Source organism: Natator depressus, chromosome 12 (genome assembly GCF_965152275.1).
Source record: "Natator depressus isolate rNatDep1 chromosome 12, rNatDep2.hap1, whole genome shotgun sequence".
Lineage (NCBI taxonomy): Eukaryota > Metazoa > Chordata > Testudines > Cheloniidae > Natator > Natator depressus.
Genome location: NC_134245.1, coordinates 16879192 through 16895902, shown reverse-complemented (window position 1 = coordinate 16895902; position 16711 = coordinate 16879192). Strand labels below are relative to the sequence as shown.

The following is a 16711-nucleotide window of genomic DNA, read 5'->3' as shown; positions in this document are numbered from 1 at the left end:
TCAGTTCAACCATAAAACCAGAATGGAGAAAAAATAATTGTTATTGAATAAATGAGTGAAATGGAGCATCTTATCTTCTCAAAGCACTGGTGCCTTTGTATTGGCAGTGGTCACCAGGTCTTCATGTCCAGATGTGGTCCAGCAGTTTGAACAGATGTGTGTGACTTGTTCCTTGTGCACCTGCAACTGTGAGTGCAGGAGAGTATATCCCATGCCTTTCAGTGCACGTGTGTTTCTCCCCTTGCAGGATAGAACATCTTGAAGCACCTGTTTAGAATAAATAAAAAATGTGAACAGGTACAATGAGTTTTAGTTTATCGCTGTGTCTACTTTAGGGAGGCTATTGTGGGAAAATACACAGATCTTGCCTACAGATTCCAGGGTTGCTGAATGTGGATATGATATGCATATCTGTAATACAGACAAACTGCACTGGTGCAAGTTGCAAAAATACAGTTTTCTGCTATCTGTTTTTATATATATTTTCTAATGTGGCTAGCATAGTGGCACTGAAGTGTTGTCAGATCATTAAGAAGAGGAAAATAATCTTTGCTTTGAGATTAGATTTTAGAGAGGATCGGCTGACTTTACCTGTTATGTATTAACATTGTAAAGTATGTCTAAATAGAGCACTGGATGCAAATAATATATGTATGATTAGCAGTTCTCGTGTAATAAACAGTTCCAGTGGGGCTTGTTGGTATCAGAACTTTTGCTTGTAACTTAAATTGCATATGGTGCCTTGTTGGATTTGAAACTTCTTGTAAAATCATCTGTGATAGCTTTTAATCCTTTATACAAATCTTTGACTGAACATTTTAATACAGAGAATCCAATTAGTGATTTTATAGGGACTCTTCTGTAGATCACTTTTAATATTTCAAAATGTAATGCAGAAAACATTTCATAAAGCTTTGACCATTGCCTTGGTTTTCCAAGTAGCAAAACAGTATATCTGATTTTACTTGAAAAATTTTCATTGGCTACCTGTACAAATAGCTGTTAAAAGGGAAATCATACTGAAATAATTGTTTTCCTGCTAATTAAATGTGAATTACTTGTAAGTTTGCCCTACATTTACTAAAGCTTAAAAGGATCAAAATTGCTGTGACAGTCTTAGTGCAAAGGTTGAGTCTAGTTTAACTTGCTCCACGAAGTAAATGCCGTCTGATGTTTAGTTTTTTGTTGTGTAATCACAACTCAAAACAGAATTCATTAGTGAAGTTGAGACTAGCAGCATTCGTCAAACTTTTGGTCCTTATATAGCTGTGAAGCAGATCTACTACACAATCATACATGAAGCTGTTTGTTAGTATGGGACAGTATATTCTGAGGTATGACACGCTTTAATTTATGGTAGTAACCATCAAAGCAATAGCATTTTTTAATAGCTTTGGGAAACGGGCTTTGGCATTTTAATTATGAACAGCCTAACCCCAAGACTGCAGTCACTTACTCATTTCCAGTATCCCAATAGACTAGCATATTTTTGAACAATTTTACTACAGATTCCTATCAGCAGAGATTTCACTGGTGCTACATTTGAGATCCCTTTCCTTGAGGGTAACCGGACCTCTCAAGCTAAACCAGTCATTTGGTCTTGTTTAGATATAATACATGCCAGACAGACTTTGCAGACATGCCAGACAGGCTTTATGTATGCTCTTGTTATCAATAATGAAAACACATCTATCCAGAATCTTTTTATCACTAAGCTTGATAAATGGTTTTAAACCACTCCACCCCCCCCCCCCACTGTAAATGTGGAAATGGCCACTAGAATTTACTGGCAGAGCTAGATCATTGGAAATGGTTTGAAGGGTGTCTGTGTTCAGGCATAACTGTTGCAGCATAAACTGAAGTAATTGACAAACTGATCACCGCATTGGGTGCCTTCCTCTTGAGCCTCCAGAACAGATGTCTGTAGCTTAGTAAGGGTTATTGTTGCTTTTTCTTGAAATAAGAAAAGGAGTACTTGTGGCACCTTAGAGACTAACAAATTTATTTGAGCGTAAGCTTTCGTGAGCTACAGCTCACTTCATCGGATGCATCACGAAAGCTCACGAAAGCTTATGCTCAAATAAATTTGTTAGTCTCTAAGGTGCCACAAGTACTCCTTTTCTTTTTGTGAATACAGACTAACACAGACTGCTACTCTGAAACTTTTCTTGAAATTTGATGGTGGTTTAAAAGAATCTCTTTAAAGGACACTGTCAGAAGTAATCCCACCCCATCCTCAATCTTGCTCTTTTAAAAAAAAAAAAAATGTATATGATGTTCCATTCCACCTTCTAAAATAGGGGCAACAAAAATAACTTCCTGAGTGAGAGTTGTAATGTTACAATAGCAGTTCCTCACTTTGGTATCCCATTCTCAATACATACAAGATATAATAGACCTGCTGTGGACATAACCTCTATAGCCTCAAGGAGTGATAGTGAGTCCTCTCTGGGCTTATGTAAGCACAATAAGCACAAGTACTGCTTTATCTGTACTGGTATAATTTAAAGTATAAAGGTTTGTATACTGATATATATCTATAGCTATTTTTATACTGGAAGGGAAATGAGCAATAAGGGCATAAGGCACCTCCTTACCAGTATAGCTGTGTCTACATGCTGGATTCTAATTGTATAACTATTTTGGTGTAAAAAAAAAAAAAAAAAAAAAAAAATCTCAATCCTAACTGACAGTTTTTATACTTGTACAGAAACTGTGTGTACTGTACCACGCCCAACTGCAAAACCACCAGGTAGTCTTCAGCTAGGATTTTTAACTGTTCCAGCTCTAGATTTGGAGAGTTGATATTTTTCAGTATCAAGGTAGATCTCTTTTAAAAAGGCATGTCAATTAATTCAACGCCCCTGTTCCCTGCCCTCTGACCGCCCCGACCCTTATCCACACCCCCGCCCCCTGACCTCCACCCCGAACTCTTCTGCCCTCTATCCAACCCCCAGCACTGCCTGGAGCACCGGTGGCTGGCGGCGCTACAGCCGCGCCGCCTGGCTGGAGCGAGCCATGCCACTGCACAGCACAGAGCACCGGGTCAGGCTGGACTCTGAAGCTGCGCTGCCCCAGGAGCTCGTAGCCCCACCACCCAGAGCATTGTGCTGGGGCGCAGTGAGCTGAGGTGCAGGGGAGGGGGGGACAGCAGGGGAGTGGCCAGCGGCTAGCCTCCTGGACCAGGAGCTCAGGGGCTGGGCAGGAGGGTCCTGCGGGCTGGATGTGGTCCGCGGGCTGTAATTTGCCCACCTCTGAGGTACGCCCATATGTTTAGGCGTGTATGTCAGATTGGAATCAAAACGCTGTGCAGTTTTCTTGTTGGCTTTGGAGAGTTAAATGTGAAAGAAGGAAGAAAATGAAGGACCAAGAAGGAAGAAAAGAAAAGACCAAAAAACACCTAATTATGGACTCGGCAATGAAATTTTTCCACTGCTGTATTGAAAGCTTTAAAGATATGTGAAGTTGCATGTCATCTACCAAAGAATGTTAGCAGAAGTGATATTGTTTAGATGAAATGATTTTTAGATTTGGTGATCTGCTTTGTTTGAAACATCAGACTACAGAATAAATTTTAAATTTGACTATTGTATAACTGTAAATATAACTATTGTCTAATTGTTTTCTGCGACAAGACTAGTTTTTATACCCATCAAATCTGTGATTAAGGCTACGTTTTAGTCACAGGTATTTTTAGTAAAAGTCATGGACAGGTCAGGGGCAGTAAACAAAAATTCACAGCCCGTGACCTGTCCATGATTTGTACTGTATACTCCTGACTAAATCTTGGGTGCTCTGGGGCTGGGGGCGCCATGGGTGCTGGGGAGGGTCTTGGCAGGGCTGGCAAGCTCCCTACCTGGCTCCACACAGCTCCCCGAGAGTGGCAACATGTCCCTTGGCTCCAAGGCAGAGGCACAGCCGGGGGGACGCCGTGTGTTGCCCCCGCTCTGAGCGCCGGCTCTGCAGCCCCCATTGGCTGGGAACTGTGGCCAACAGGAGCTGTGGGGGTGGTTCCTGTGGGTGGAGGCAGCACACAGAGCTGTCTGGCCACGCCTCTGCCTAGGACAGAGCTGAGGGACATGTCACCACTTACGGGGAGCCCCCCAAGGTAAGCGCTGTCTGAGCCCTCACCTCCTCCTGTGCCCCTACCCCAGACCTGAGCCCCCTCCCACACCCAAACTCCTGCTGCTGAGACTGGCCCAGCAGCAGCTGGTGTGGCTGGCTTAGGGGATGCCCAAGCTGCTCAGGCAGCCCCCAGGCCAGCTGCGCCGGCAACTGCAGAAGTCACAGATGTCACGGAATCCATGACCTCCGTGACAGTCTTGCAGCCTTATGTATGATGATTCAGTATTTAATAGAAATTTCTTCTTTTCAAAAAGAAAGCAAGAAAGTAAGTTGTGACTTAAGTTTTCAACTCAACTCGGAAATTTTTTCTGAACTCATTCTAGAAGGGAAAGCAGATATCTTCAAGAATAAGTTTATTCTTATCCTGTCAGTGAAAGATAAGGCTTCTGATTCACTGAAGAAATTTGCCTGCATTCTTAAGTTGAAACAATCCTGAATGTACTAAATGAAGACAACTTTCATCCTAATTGAGGCACAGCTGATTCTAAAATAGTCTGAACAGTACTTCATAACTTTTTCGGAATAAAAATGGTCCTACAGTTCATGTTTTCCCAGGAGTCTTCATTAAAACTCCAGGAATGAGACTTTAGTTCAGATTTGAATCCTGTCTCTCCTTGAAACTTGCCAAATGCATACCCATCAAGCAGAATTTTTGCTTATTTTGTTCCTCTACCACTTAATTAGTTGATTTGAAAAGTTCTAAAAAATTGTGGATAATTGACTGGTTCATTTTTATGCTGTTTTGGGGGTCATACTACTTGTTCACTAATATTCATGTCACAGCCAGTATACATGAAAACATACCTGCTACAAATTTGTGAATAATGGCAGCCCCCCTCTTCTGTAGTTAAGAGAGAAATGTTCAGTAGAAAGCAGAAAACATACTGAATAACCAGTCACACACCATGAATAGTAAATAGTTCATCAGCTGTTCACTGACTATCTGGAATAACTTTCAAAGGGCTCCTTAAATCAGTTAGGTACTTCCAAAAATTCTACTTGGTCTGGAAACTTAATCATTGAACTACTAATCAAATAACATTCTGAGCTGTAAGGATTGTGAATCTCTTCTCCGCCAAAATACCATATTGTAGCCTCTAGCTTTCCCATGAAAAACTGGGTTTCCTTTTTTGAGGCATCTGATTTTTCACCCATTTAAATCCATAGTAAAACTTCCTTTGATTTCAGTGGATACAGAGTTGAGCCTTTTGTAAAATCATTCTTAAAGGTACAGCTAGTATAAAAATAATTTTTTAAAAATCCTTGCTTACAAATAAATGTCCCAAGAAAGGATTTGAACAAAATTTAAACCTAAATTGTGTCTTTAATTCAACATAGGGTTGGCATTCAGTAACAAGGTATTTCTGCTCCTGTGGATGTCACATCGCCCCTGGTTGGTTGGTTTTTGTTTTTCCTCCTTATTCTGCACCCCGAGACTTTCAACTGGTCTGCTCTTATTGAGGTCCAGAATGAGATGAGTAAATCTGAATCCGGTTACCAGATTTGCATAACTACTTGAAGCTGAAAACTGATAAGGATATGGCTATTTTCTACAAAGTCAACTTAATCTCTTAACAGGCTGGTTTGAACTTTTGCTCAGCCCCAGGATTCTGGTGAAGAAAAAAATACTCCATCTATAATCCGTATCTTCAGTCGTTTTTCATGAAAACAGTACAGCCCTTGATGTTCGTGCTAACTTTCACTGATTGCAGTGCTGGATTTACAGTACAATTTTAGTAATAGGTGAATTTCTAATATATGTGAATATAAATCCAATTAAAAATACAGTAAACAGTACTGTGAAGAGTGTTTTATTATGGCTATATAGCCGTTTCCTTGAAGAGAAATGTGACTGGTTGCACCGCCCCTTCTCTGCCCCCTGCTGGAAGCACTGCCACCTGAAGAAAGAGTGGTCACCTGGAAAAGAAGGGCAGTGAGGTGAGACCACTGAACAGACTGTTTTTTGTTGTGCAGGTTAAAAAGACCAGGCATCTATTTCTGAGTTGAATTTGAGTTGAACAACTAATTATTACTGCATTAGCAAGGGACTTGCTGCACAAGACTCCTTGCTTCCAATGAGTTTTGACAGTATAACAATTATTATTGCAGTGTAACAATTTCTTTTAAAAACAAAAACAACCAAGGCTTTGTTTTATATCCAAAGTAACTTAATGAATGCAGTGGCAATTAAATAGTAAGAAAATACTGTCATATTGCGAGAACTAATTTGTGGATACTTTTCATCTTTAAGCTAAAGATTTAGAATTCCTCTTGAGACACTTGCAAACAAATTCAGCATTCTCTTTAATAGTCCAGTTAGGGTACATCTACACTGCACAGTGAAAACACCATCCTGGCCACTATGGATGTAGAAGCCCTCTACACCAACATTCCACACAAAGATGGACTACAAGCCGTCAAGAACACTATCCCCGATAATGTCATGGCTAACCTGGTGGCTGAACTTTGTGACTTTGTCCTTACCCATAACTATTTTACATTTGGGGACAATGTATACCTTCAGATCAGCGGCACTGCTATGGGTACCCGCATGGCCCCACAGTATGCCAACATTTTTATGGCTGATTTAGAACAACGCTTCCTCAGCTCTCTAATGCCCCTCTCGTCCCCTAATGCCCCCTTGCGCTACATTGATGACATCTTCATCATCTGGACCCATGGAAAAGAAGCCCTTGAGGAATTCCACCATGATTTCAACAATTTCCATCCCACCATCAACCTCAGCCTGGATCAGTCCACACAAGAGATCCACTTCCTGGACACTACGGTGCTAATAAGCGATGGTCACATAAACACCACCCTATACCGGAAACCTACTGACCGCTATACTTACCTACATGCCTCCAGCTTTCATCCAGACCACACCACACGATCCATTGTCTACAGCCAAGCTCTGTGATACAACCGCATTTGCTCCAACCCCTCAGACAGAAACAAACACCTACAAGATCTCTTATCAAGCATTCTTACAACTACAGTACCCACCTGCTGAAGTGAAGAAACAGATTGACAGAGCCAGAAGAGTACCCAGAAGTTACCTACTACAGACAGGCCCAACAAAGAAAATAACAGAACGCCACTAGCCATCACCTTCAGCCCCCAACTAAAACCTCTCCAGCGCATCATCAAGGATCTACAACCTATCCTGAAGGATGACCCATCACTCTCACAAATCTTGGGAGACAGGCCAGTCCTTGTTTACAGACAGCCCCCCAACCTGAAGCAAATACTCACCAGCAACCACACAACAAAACCACTAACCCAGGAACCTATCCTTGCAACAAAGCCCGTTGCCAACTGTGTTCACATACCTATTTAGGGGATGCCATCATAGGGCCTAATCACATCAGCCCCGCTATCAGAGGCTCATTCACCTGCACATCCACCAATGTGATATATGCCATCATGTGCCAGCAGTGCCCCTCTGCTGTGTACATTGGCCAAACTGGACAGTCTCTACATAAAAGAATAAATGGACACAAATCAGACGTCAGGAATTATAACATTCAAAAACCAGTCGGAGAACACTTCAATCTCTCTGGTCACTCAATTACAGACCTAAAAGTGGCAATAAAAAAAAATAAAATAAAAATTCAATAAAAAAAAAACCTTCAAAAACAGACTCCAACGAGAGACTGCTGAATTGGAATTAATTTGCAAACTGGACACCATTACATTAGGTTTGAATAAAGACTGGGAGTGGATGTGTCATTACACAAAGTAAAACTATTTCCGCATGTTTATTCCCCCCCCCCCCCCCGCCGATTGTTCCTCACACGTTCTTGTCAACTGCTGGAAATGGCCCACCTTGATTATCACTACAAAAGGCTTTTTTTTTTCTCTCCTGCTGGTAATAGCTCACCTTACCTGATCACTCTCGTTACAGTGTGTATAGTAACACCCATTGTTTCATGTTCTCTATGTATATAAAATCTCCCCGCTGTATTTTCGACTGCATGCATCCGATGAAGTGAGCTGTAGCTGACGAAAGCTTTATGCTCAGATAAATTGTTTAGTCTCTAAGGTGCCACAAGTACTCCTTTTCTTTTTGTGAATACAGACTAACACAGCTGCTACTCTGAAACCTGTCAGGAGTCCAGTGCACTTCTGACTTATGGTTGTATATCCTTGTGTTACTTAATTTTCAGTCTCTTGGCTTTGTAGCTTGCACCATTAGCAGTTAGCAAAATCAGACATGCTAACCTTTTAGAGGAAAATGGGATGTGGGTATTTTTTCATAATTTGGTTGGATAAATGACAATGTCAAACAAATACAACTACTTATAGAAGGTTCCTGATCAGGGTCAGGTGATGCATCAAACAGTTGTTGTATATGGATCAGTTGATATTCTGCATATTATTCTGTTTAATATATAGGTGTTCTTACAGAATTGTTGCTACTTGAGTTAACAGGAATGTAATGTCCATTAAGAACTATAAGAGACAAATCTGTAACAAAGTAATCTTATTTTAAAGCATGAGAACCAAACTTTGTCACTCAGTTTACTGTTTACTAATCAAGTAACTGCATTAATGGACTGCTTTTTCCCATAACCTCTGGAAACATTCAATTTATCTTTTCCCCCCCCCCCCCTTTTTTAAATTACGAACAGGAAGAGTTAAGTTATCGTGCTTTTTTTTTTTTTTTTTAAATTCTGGCAGACTGACTGTTTAACTAGCATCCTCTTCCTTTGTCACTGCAGGCTGTACATTAATCTCTGTACTCCTGGCCATTAGCTCGGAATCTCAGTAGTAAGTGGTAATGTGACCCAATGACTGAAAAATCAAATGTTACCTAAAAAGCTCTGTTGGCCATGGAGTGTTCAGACTAGAGTTCCCCAGTATGTGCATCTCACAGAAACTCAATTATCATGATAGGGTTATAGTACTAGAAGAACTTGTAAAATATTACCAACAGACTGAATTGCATCAGGATTTCTAAGAGGAAATATTAGTGGTGGACTAGGAGACCTTTTGAAAAACCAAATGATTAGGTAAGCAAATACCTCTCAGTAGCAGATCACAAACAGTAAATTGAAGGATGTGTGTTTTGGTCTCATGTTGAAGATTTTTGAGTGAAGAATGCAAGTGGGGAGAGGAGGAAGGAGTAAGACAGTAGGAAGACAAGTTTTATAGTAACAACCAAGTGAGCACTGAAAGAGCACATTTGCTGTTAGAAACACTCTGTAGCAATACCTGAGGAATAGAATGTCATGCTAGAGTAAGAGACTAAGAAATTTAAACTAATTATACAAAGAACATAGATAAATACTAAGTCAAAAATAAAGAAAATATTTGATCCTCTAATCTCTTGTCAATTTTAGTAATCTACGATGTTACTTGTAACAGAAGAATATTAAAATGTTTCAGGCGGATGAAATTTGAGTTGCGTATCTCTTTAGTCATAATATTTACCGTTCTGTCCCTTTCGGATGTCCTTCATCTATTTCATGACAGCTTCCATTGTGTGTGGGGAGACAGGGGCAGTGGGGGAGGCGGAGGCTAGGAAGACTTTTCACCTCCCATCTGAGGACCTCAATTTTGTAAATCATTCCTCTTGGCAGTCCAGCAGAGCTTCCAGGAAAGATGCATTTGTTTTTACAAATAACTTTTTTTTTTTTTTTTTAATTTCTCTTTAAAACATCTAGCTGCTACTATAATGGTCACTATAGGAAACAAGTGAAATAAACTCATCAATCCTATGTCAGGGATTTATTTAATCTTGCAGGAATTCAGTGACTGTTTAAATTTGGTGGTGTTGACAGAGGAAACATGGTGAAAAATGGGCTTTAGTTTTCTGGTTAGTCAGGAGGATGTTGCTACGTGCTAGTGCAAATGGATACACAAATTTCCTGGACTTGTGTAATGAGACTTGTGTTTAAACAGCTATACGAAGTATAATTTATTAAAACCCCACCCAAAATGTGGGGGAGGGACTTATTCTTAAAATAATGCAGCTGATCAGCTGACTGCCAACTTCATTCTATCCTGTGTTCTGTTGATGTGTGTACACAACTCCTTCTTAACAGTAATAGGAGAATACAGTGCTTTAGTGTGAACGTTTCTGCTTAGCAGTGGGCAAACAAGTACATATAACTGAGATGACTCTAACTACAGACAACTGTTTGTTAGTTCACATTTGTTTAAATGTCTCAGTTGATTTTGTGTGGATTAACAAATCGCTTGTGCTGACACAGGCGATGACTCAGTGGTGACAAGGGACTAACCGAAAAGGTTAGCTAAAAGGCTTTTGTTTAAATATTTGGATACTGTGCGTACTCTGAACTCCTCATTAGACTTTCTTGAAGATTTAAAGCTTTATATATCACGCTGATGTTAACATATTTAGTGGTGCTATTTCTTTCACTTTTAGTGTGAACAAAAGCAGCTTTGATTGATTAATTTCCATATTCTTTGGAAACATGATATAAGCATATCCTATGTTTTGTAGATTAATGTGTTGAAATTAAACTTCCATAAATCTGAATTTACTTTTGTTGAAGGCAGACAATAGTTTTGTTTAAAATTAATGTTCAATGTCCTTGAAATATTTCTAAACCTTTTGAGATAATAGCAGCCTTTTTAATTTTCTCTCTTTTTTAGTTAACTTTTATCTTTTTTCTTTCTTCAGTCTTCATGAAGAAATCATTGATTTCTTCAAGTACATGTCTCCCAGACCGGAAGAAGAAAGAATGCGAATGGAAGTGGTGAACAGAATAGAAAACGTTATTAAGGAGCTCTGGCCAAATGCAGATGTGAGTAGGACTTGGCATGCTCTAACAAAAAGCTTTGGCTCTGGGTCTTTGTGAACAGCTTTTTTTTGTTTGTTACACTATCACTTTTCCCCCTTATTACAAAAATAACTTTATGCTCAAATTGTGATATAAAAGATATTCACTATTTCTATGGCACCATAGCTGAGCTTAGCACTTTAGACATATATATGAACAAAGGCCCTGGTCAGGGAAGCTAAATTAGACATACTACCAACAAAGGAAGGGTATGAAATCTAACCAGAATTATATTTGGGTGTGTGTTACTATGCATGTCATTAGTTCTTGCCTCACACTCTTAAGTAACGTTTTTAAAAAAAAAAAATCAAGTTAAGGGATGAGTGTAGAAGAACATGACTGATGGGGGAGGCCTACCCGATTGCATTGAGGTGGCTTGTCCTGCTGGAAAAGAGAAGCTTATGTTCATACAGGTATAAGAGAATGTGTAGGAAGGAACACGTGACTTAGATCAGGGTTTCTCAGGACAGGTTTTTTTTGGTGGCCTCAGAGTGTGGCCACCAACTCTTGCTCGTGGCCGCTCTCACACTTTTTCCTAAAATACTTATTAGCTTTAGGAAAAACAAATAAATATGCACATATACATGTTCAAAATCATTGTAATGTATTTATTGCTAGCTTGTAAGTCTGTGGTTAAAAGTGATATTAACAAACATACAAATATCACTTTTCATAGCATATTTACTCAGACCCAACAAACCTGGGGACAGATTAAACCCTGGATTCAGGGGTCGGGGGAGACAACAGGAGCCAGGGGTGATTGGGTTGCAGGAGACAGTTGGGAGCCAGAGCCTGATGCTCTGTAGCCAGAGCCCAAAGCCCTGTGGCCGGGGGATGGAGCCCGAAACTGCATGGCCACAGCCTGGAGCCTGCCACTGTGCAGCCAGAGCCAAAAGCTGGAGCGCGAAGCCCCATGGCCAGAGCCTGCCACACCACCATCCCAAGGGTGAAGCCCAAAGCCTGAGTCCCACTGCCCCGGGAAGGTGGGTAACTCACCAGCTGCCTGCTTCTCCAGCGTTGTGTCCCAGCTGTCTCCAGAAGGGGAAGGGCCCGATTCCTACTTGCAGCCCTAGCAGCCAGCACCAAGGCAGTGCATCCAGGAGCAACAGTGGTGTAGATGATAGTGTAATGCTGTAGCTCATGACTAAAATTGTTGTTGTTGTTCTCATCTTGTAAAATCTTTGCATGTGCTTTCAAATTTAAACTGTTGACTCTGTTATTTAATTTTAAATAAAGCATTACTACAATAAATTAACTCCATAGAATGTAATTTAGAAATCCAATATCGTTTCACTTGCCCCAAGGATATTAGTTGGTAGGTGTTTTACTGGGGGAAGCTTGAGTGGTGCCTGGTCTCTGTCCATGGCTCTAGCCAGTGCTATTCACATTAACTTCACATGTAAGTTTGTTTGTTGGTTTGTTTTTAAAACCCTATAAGTCTCAGATGTGACAAATCTAGATACAGTGTAACTTGAATTTGAAATTAACTAAGATTAACTGTTCTTGTATACTTTGACACCAAAACATATAACCAGTAAGGTATAAACACTATGAACAAGCATGTGCTGAAACCATTTATGAGCACAAATAATAAAATAAAATGTGTTCCCATGAATGAAACTTTAAAACAAGACATGGCACATACATTGTATGCTTCCCCACAGCAATAAAGAAAGGGATAAAAAGTTGATTGGGTAAAACTATGTATCTTAAATTGTAACTTTATTTATAGAATTCAGCAATTGTCATTTGCTCTCTTACTTGAGGGGGATGTGCTTAGAAGGAAACATTCCTAATAAGTGAGATTTGTTCTTGGCATCAACTGGGTTCCACCATGAGAGAGGCTTTAATTACACTGAAACTGAACAACATTTAGTGATTTTAAGTGAAGGCATTTAAAATAAAATAAAATAATTTGACAAAGTAAACATTAAATCTTGCTAGTATTGTATAAACAAAAGTTGTCATACAATGAAATTCAGAGGAAAGCTTGTCACATTATCCTTAACTGTACTTGGATATTACACAGTCCTCTGCGTTGGTCAGAGAACAGTTGACGTTGCATACCTTGTACGATTATGACAATACCATAGTTGGACACAAGATGGGAAGTAGTAAGCTTAAGTCTATTTAAATTGGCAAACATAAGATTCACTGTTTTAAATGTTGGGGTGGGAGGGGAGAAGAATATAAACTGGCTTGCAAAGGGTTCCTATTTTGCATTAATTGTGGGTGTTGTCAGGATTTGTTTTTGTTAGAATAAATACCTCTGGATACATTGCATGGTAAAGGTTCTCTCAGAAACATTAGCATTGTGTTAATGCAGTGGTTTTCAAACTTTTGTGCTGGTGACCCCTTTCACATAGCAAGCCTCTGAGTGTGACATCCCCCTCTCCCCCCAAATTAAAAACACTTTTTTATATATTTAACACCATTATAAAAGCTGGAGGCAAAGCAGGGTTTGGGGTGGAGGCTGACAGCTTGTGACCCCCCCCCCCCCATGTAATAACCTCGCGACCCACTGAGGGGTCCCAACCCCCAGTTTGAGAACCCCTGTGTTAATGTCTGCAAAATCCAAGACCGAAGGAAGAAGTCAGTAAGGCTTGGTCTATGCTAGCAACTTATGTAAAACTGTTGCTCAGGGGTATGGAAAATCCTGTCATGCCAGCAATGCTGTTATACCAACCTAACTCCCAGTGTAGGGATGCTTTTCTCTAGTATTAGTCTTTTTAAAAATAGTTTGTTACATACTTAAGTATTTTAAAATGAGAGATTTGTAATGGAAAAGCTGATGGAGCGAGAACTCTGTCTCGAGCAGCACTTTAATTAGAAATCATATTTATTCTGATACTCTCTTCTATCGTGAATATTTTAGGCCTATTGCTGCATTGCTCTATTTCTAATCTTCTTTTAAAGTTAAAGATGTAAATACTTGACTTTGCCAAACTCCTCTGTTTTATGGTCATGTTAAATATTTCAAAAAGAAAAGGAGTACTTGTGGCACCTTAGAGACTAACAAATTTATTTGAGCATAAGCTTTCGTGAGCTACAGCTCACTTCATCGGATGCATTCAGTAATACCTAAAACTACCAGTGGAGGGTAGCAATAGTCAAACTTTACTAGTCACTCGATTAGATAATTGTTCAGAAATTTAAAAGGTGCATTCTAATGCCCTATTTCTCTGTTACAGGTGCAGATATTTGGAAGTTTTAAAACTGGTTTATATCTACCTACTAGGTTAGTACCTTTCCAGTAACTTCTTATACATTGTTCAGGCATGTTTTGAAATCTCTTCCTCTGCTGTTTACCTTTATCCCCCATTGTTATATGCTGCATTTGTTCCACCCCAGGAACATTATTCTATGCTGAGATAGAACAATGTTCCTGGGGTGGAATATGTACTTGTCATCCTACTGACTTCCTAACTACTGACTTATATCATGTATTTTGTATCGATATATATATATAGTCAAAGCTGACTTGTATACAGGCATTTTTATAGAGTACCTGTTTCAGTGACGTTTAAGATATTGTCTTTTTTAAAAGACTGCCTCATACTTTAAAATGTGTGACCATCCCTGAAAACTGCTCAAGCCTAAAAGAAAATATTATACTTTTGTTCAGCCCTCCAAATCATATACATCGTAAAAATATAAAGAATGGTTGATGGATTATATGAAATAGGACACATCCACCTGTTTAGATCCTGCTTGCAATAATATAAAATGTGACCCCTTTGATCGTATTATCAAGAATAGATTTAGTTTTGTAATTCAGCCTAATTACAAGATTAAATCAAAGTAAAATTTTAGATTTCTCCCACTTCACTGTGATTTTTCCAGCATGTGATACCTTTTAAACCTGACATTTGAGGTCAAGTATTAAGGTATTTATCATATTAAAAGAGAAGCTGAATCCAATTTCTAGAAGAAGAAATTAAAACATCAGCCTTACCTAGTCAGTTTGGTTGACGTAAATGATTGTAGATGTCTTTGCCCATAAAGATAGGGGAATACAGCCTTTTTTAAGAATCCAGGCTTTTTTTTTTTTTTTAAAATGATGTATACAATGAGCCTAACAAAAGAGGAGGCTATTTTTTAGCTAACCAGTTAAACCAAAAGAACTCTTTAAAGCTATCAACATCTACACTAACCAGATGCTGAAGATGAAGTGTGTCTATTTAGTCCCACTCAAGCTTCTATCACTGAGAAATCTAAAGTAGCTAACTGCGGACTTAGTTAAATCCATTACTAATTTCCATCTAAAGAAAGTTCATCAGAAGATCTCATTAAGATCTTGTATGTAGGAATTTGAAATAATTTTGCCAATTAAAAATGTAAAATATAAGTAAGCTTCAAGCCCTAATGGTTACAGGATAAAGTATTATCAGCAATTCAAAGGCTGTAGTTTATACTTTAAAAACATTTTTTTCCAGGGAACATTTCAGAATGAGTAATTCGTTGATTCCCAAACCTTGCTACAATATTCTTCTCTGTTCACAATTCTTGTTTCTCATCTCCTGTTAGGAGGAAAATGCTTAATAAAATTAGGAACTAAATTAAAGCAACTTCTTCATATAATTAATTGACTTTGACTTATGAAGCAGCAAGAAAGAAATCAAACTGAGTTGTTAAATTTCTGACAAGTAGGCCTCTCAGAAGCACAGGTCCCCCAAGAAAACATGTTGCCTGCTTAAATTTGGCTTTGTTCTTTCTTCAGACTATTTGGATTAATCAAAAATAGATTAGGTGCTGATAATGCAAGAAAAATATGCATAGTTATTCACTTGTCTAATAGACTTAATCCCCTTGCTGCTCCAGTCTTGATGTTTTGGCATTTGTTCTGAGCCCTTCAGTGGTTCAGATTTTGATTACAATTTGTAAAGTTAGTTTTTATTCACTACCAAATACTCCATTGTAAGAATTTAATTGAAATCTTTCTCAACACTTGATGCAGTGGTCAGAGCCACTTCTGTCTTGCTTGCCTTTCTTCCCTGTTTGTTGTTGTTGCTCTGGAGCTTGTCTACTTTGCTATTCAGAAGAATTCCAATGCTTGGAGTATTTGATTTAATAAAACAGAATTTAGGCTAGCATGGTATACTGTGCCTCTTCGATCTACTTTGTTATTAGTCTCTAACAAGCACACCATTTTCTTTTGTTTCTTTAATTTTTTTATTCATGTTTAGTTACACAGTTAGTCTAGATCTGAGGTTTTTCTGTTAAACACCCTTTGCTGGCCTTTTTTGATTCTATTGTTCTAAAATAGAATCCCTTGAATATCCAGTTACTTCAGTGCTGAGGACTAATTAGATAATTATTGTTCATCTGATGGGGGTCAAGTAGTGTTGTCCTGCAGGTAATATGTATTCTCAGGGTGTTAATCTATTGCTCTCTCTGGCCTGGTGCACACTACAAACGTTTGCTGCTTCCAATCTGTATGAGCAATGAGTTTAGCACTCATTTAGCTGCAAGCGTAGATCAGAACAAAATAAGTATTTTTTTTCTGAGAAGGTTTTAACCATAGTTTTCTGAAAGGTGCTGAATGGTGCTTGTTCCTGGTCAGTTAAACAGTATATAGTTGGACTGGTGTTATACCTGTCTGTTGCTAACACTGATTGTGTGCAAATTCTAAAGTTCCTAATGTGGTTTCTGTAAATGTACAAAATTCTAAAATCTGCATGAAAATAACTTCTGAAATAAGGTAGATTTTCCCAGTATTTCTCTTCCCCTCCTGCCATAGTTTATTTGGCAAGCCAATTTATTGGGAAGAATAA

The 16711-nt window shown here is 39.0% G+C and overlaps 1 protein-coding gene across 1 annotated transcript in view; it reads left to right on the top strand.

The window, feature by feature from the left end:
- The window catches only part of TENT4B (terminal nucleotidyltransferase 4B), a 50462-nt gene that overhangs the window by 12132 nt on the left and 21619 nt on the right, over positions 1-16711 (top strand). Inside the window, exons 2-3 of the mRNA XM_074968629.1 lie at positions 10778-10901; positions 14129-14175. Of these exons, the coding sequence (XP_074824730.1) occupies positions 10778-10901; positions 14129-14175 (171 nt within the window). The remainder of the gene's footprint in view (positions 1-10777; positions 10902-14128; positions 14176-16711) is intronic.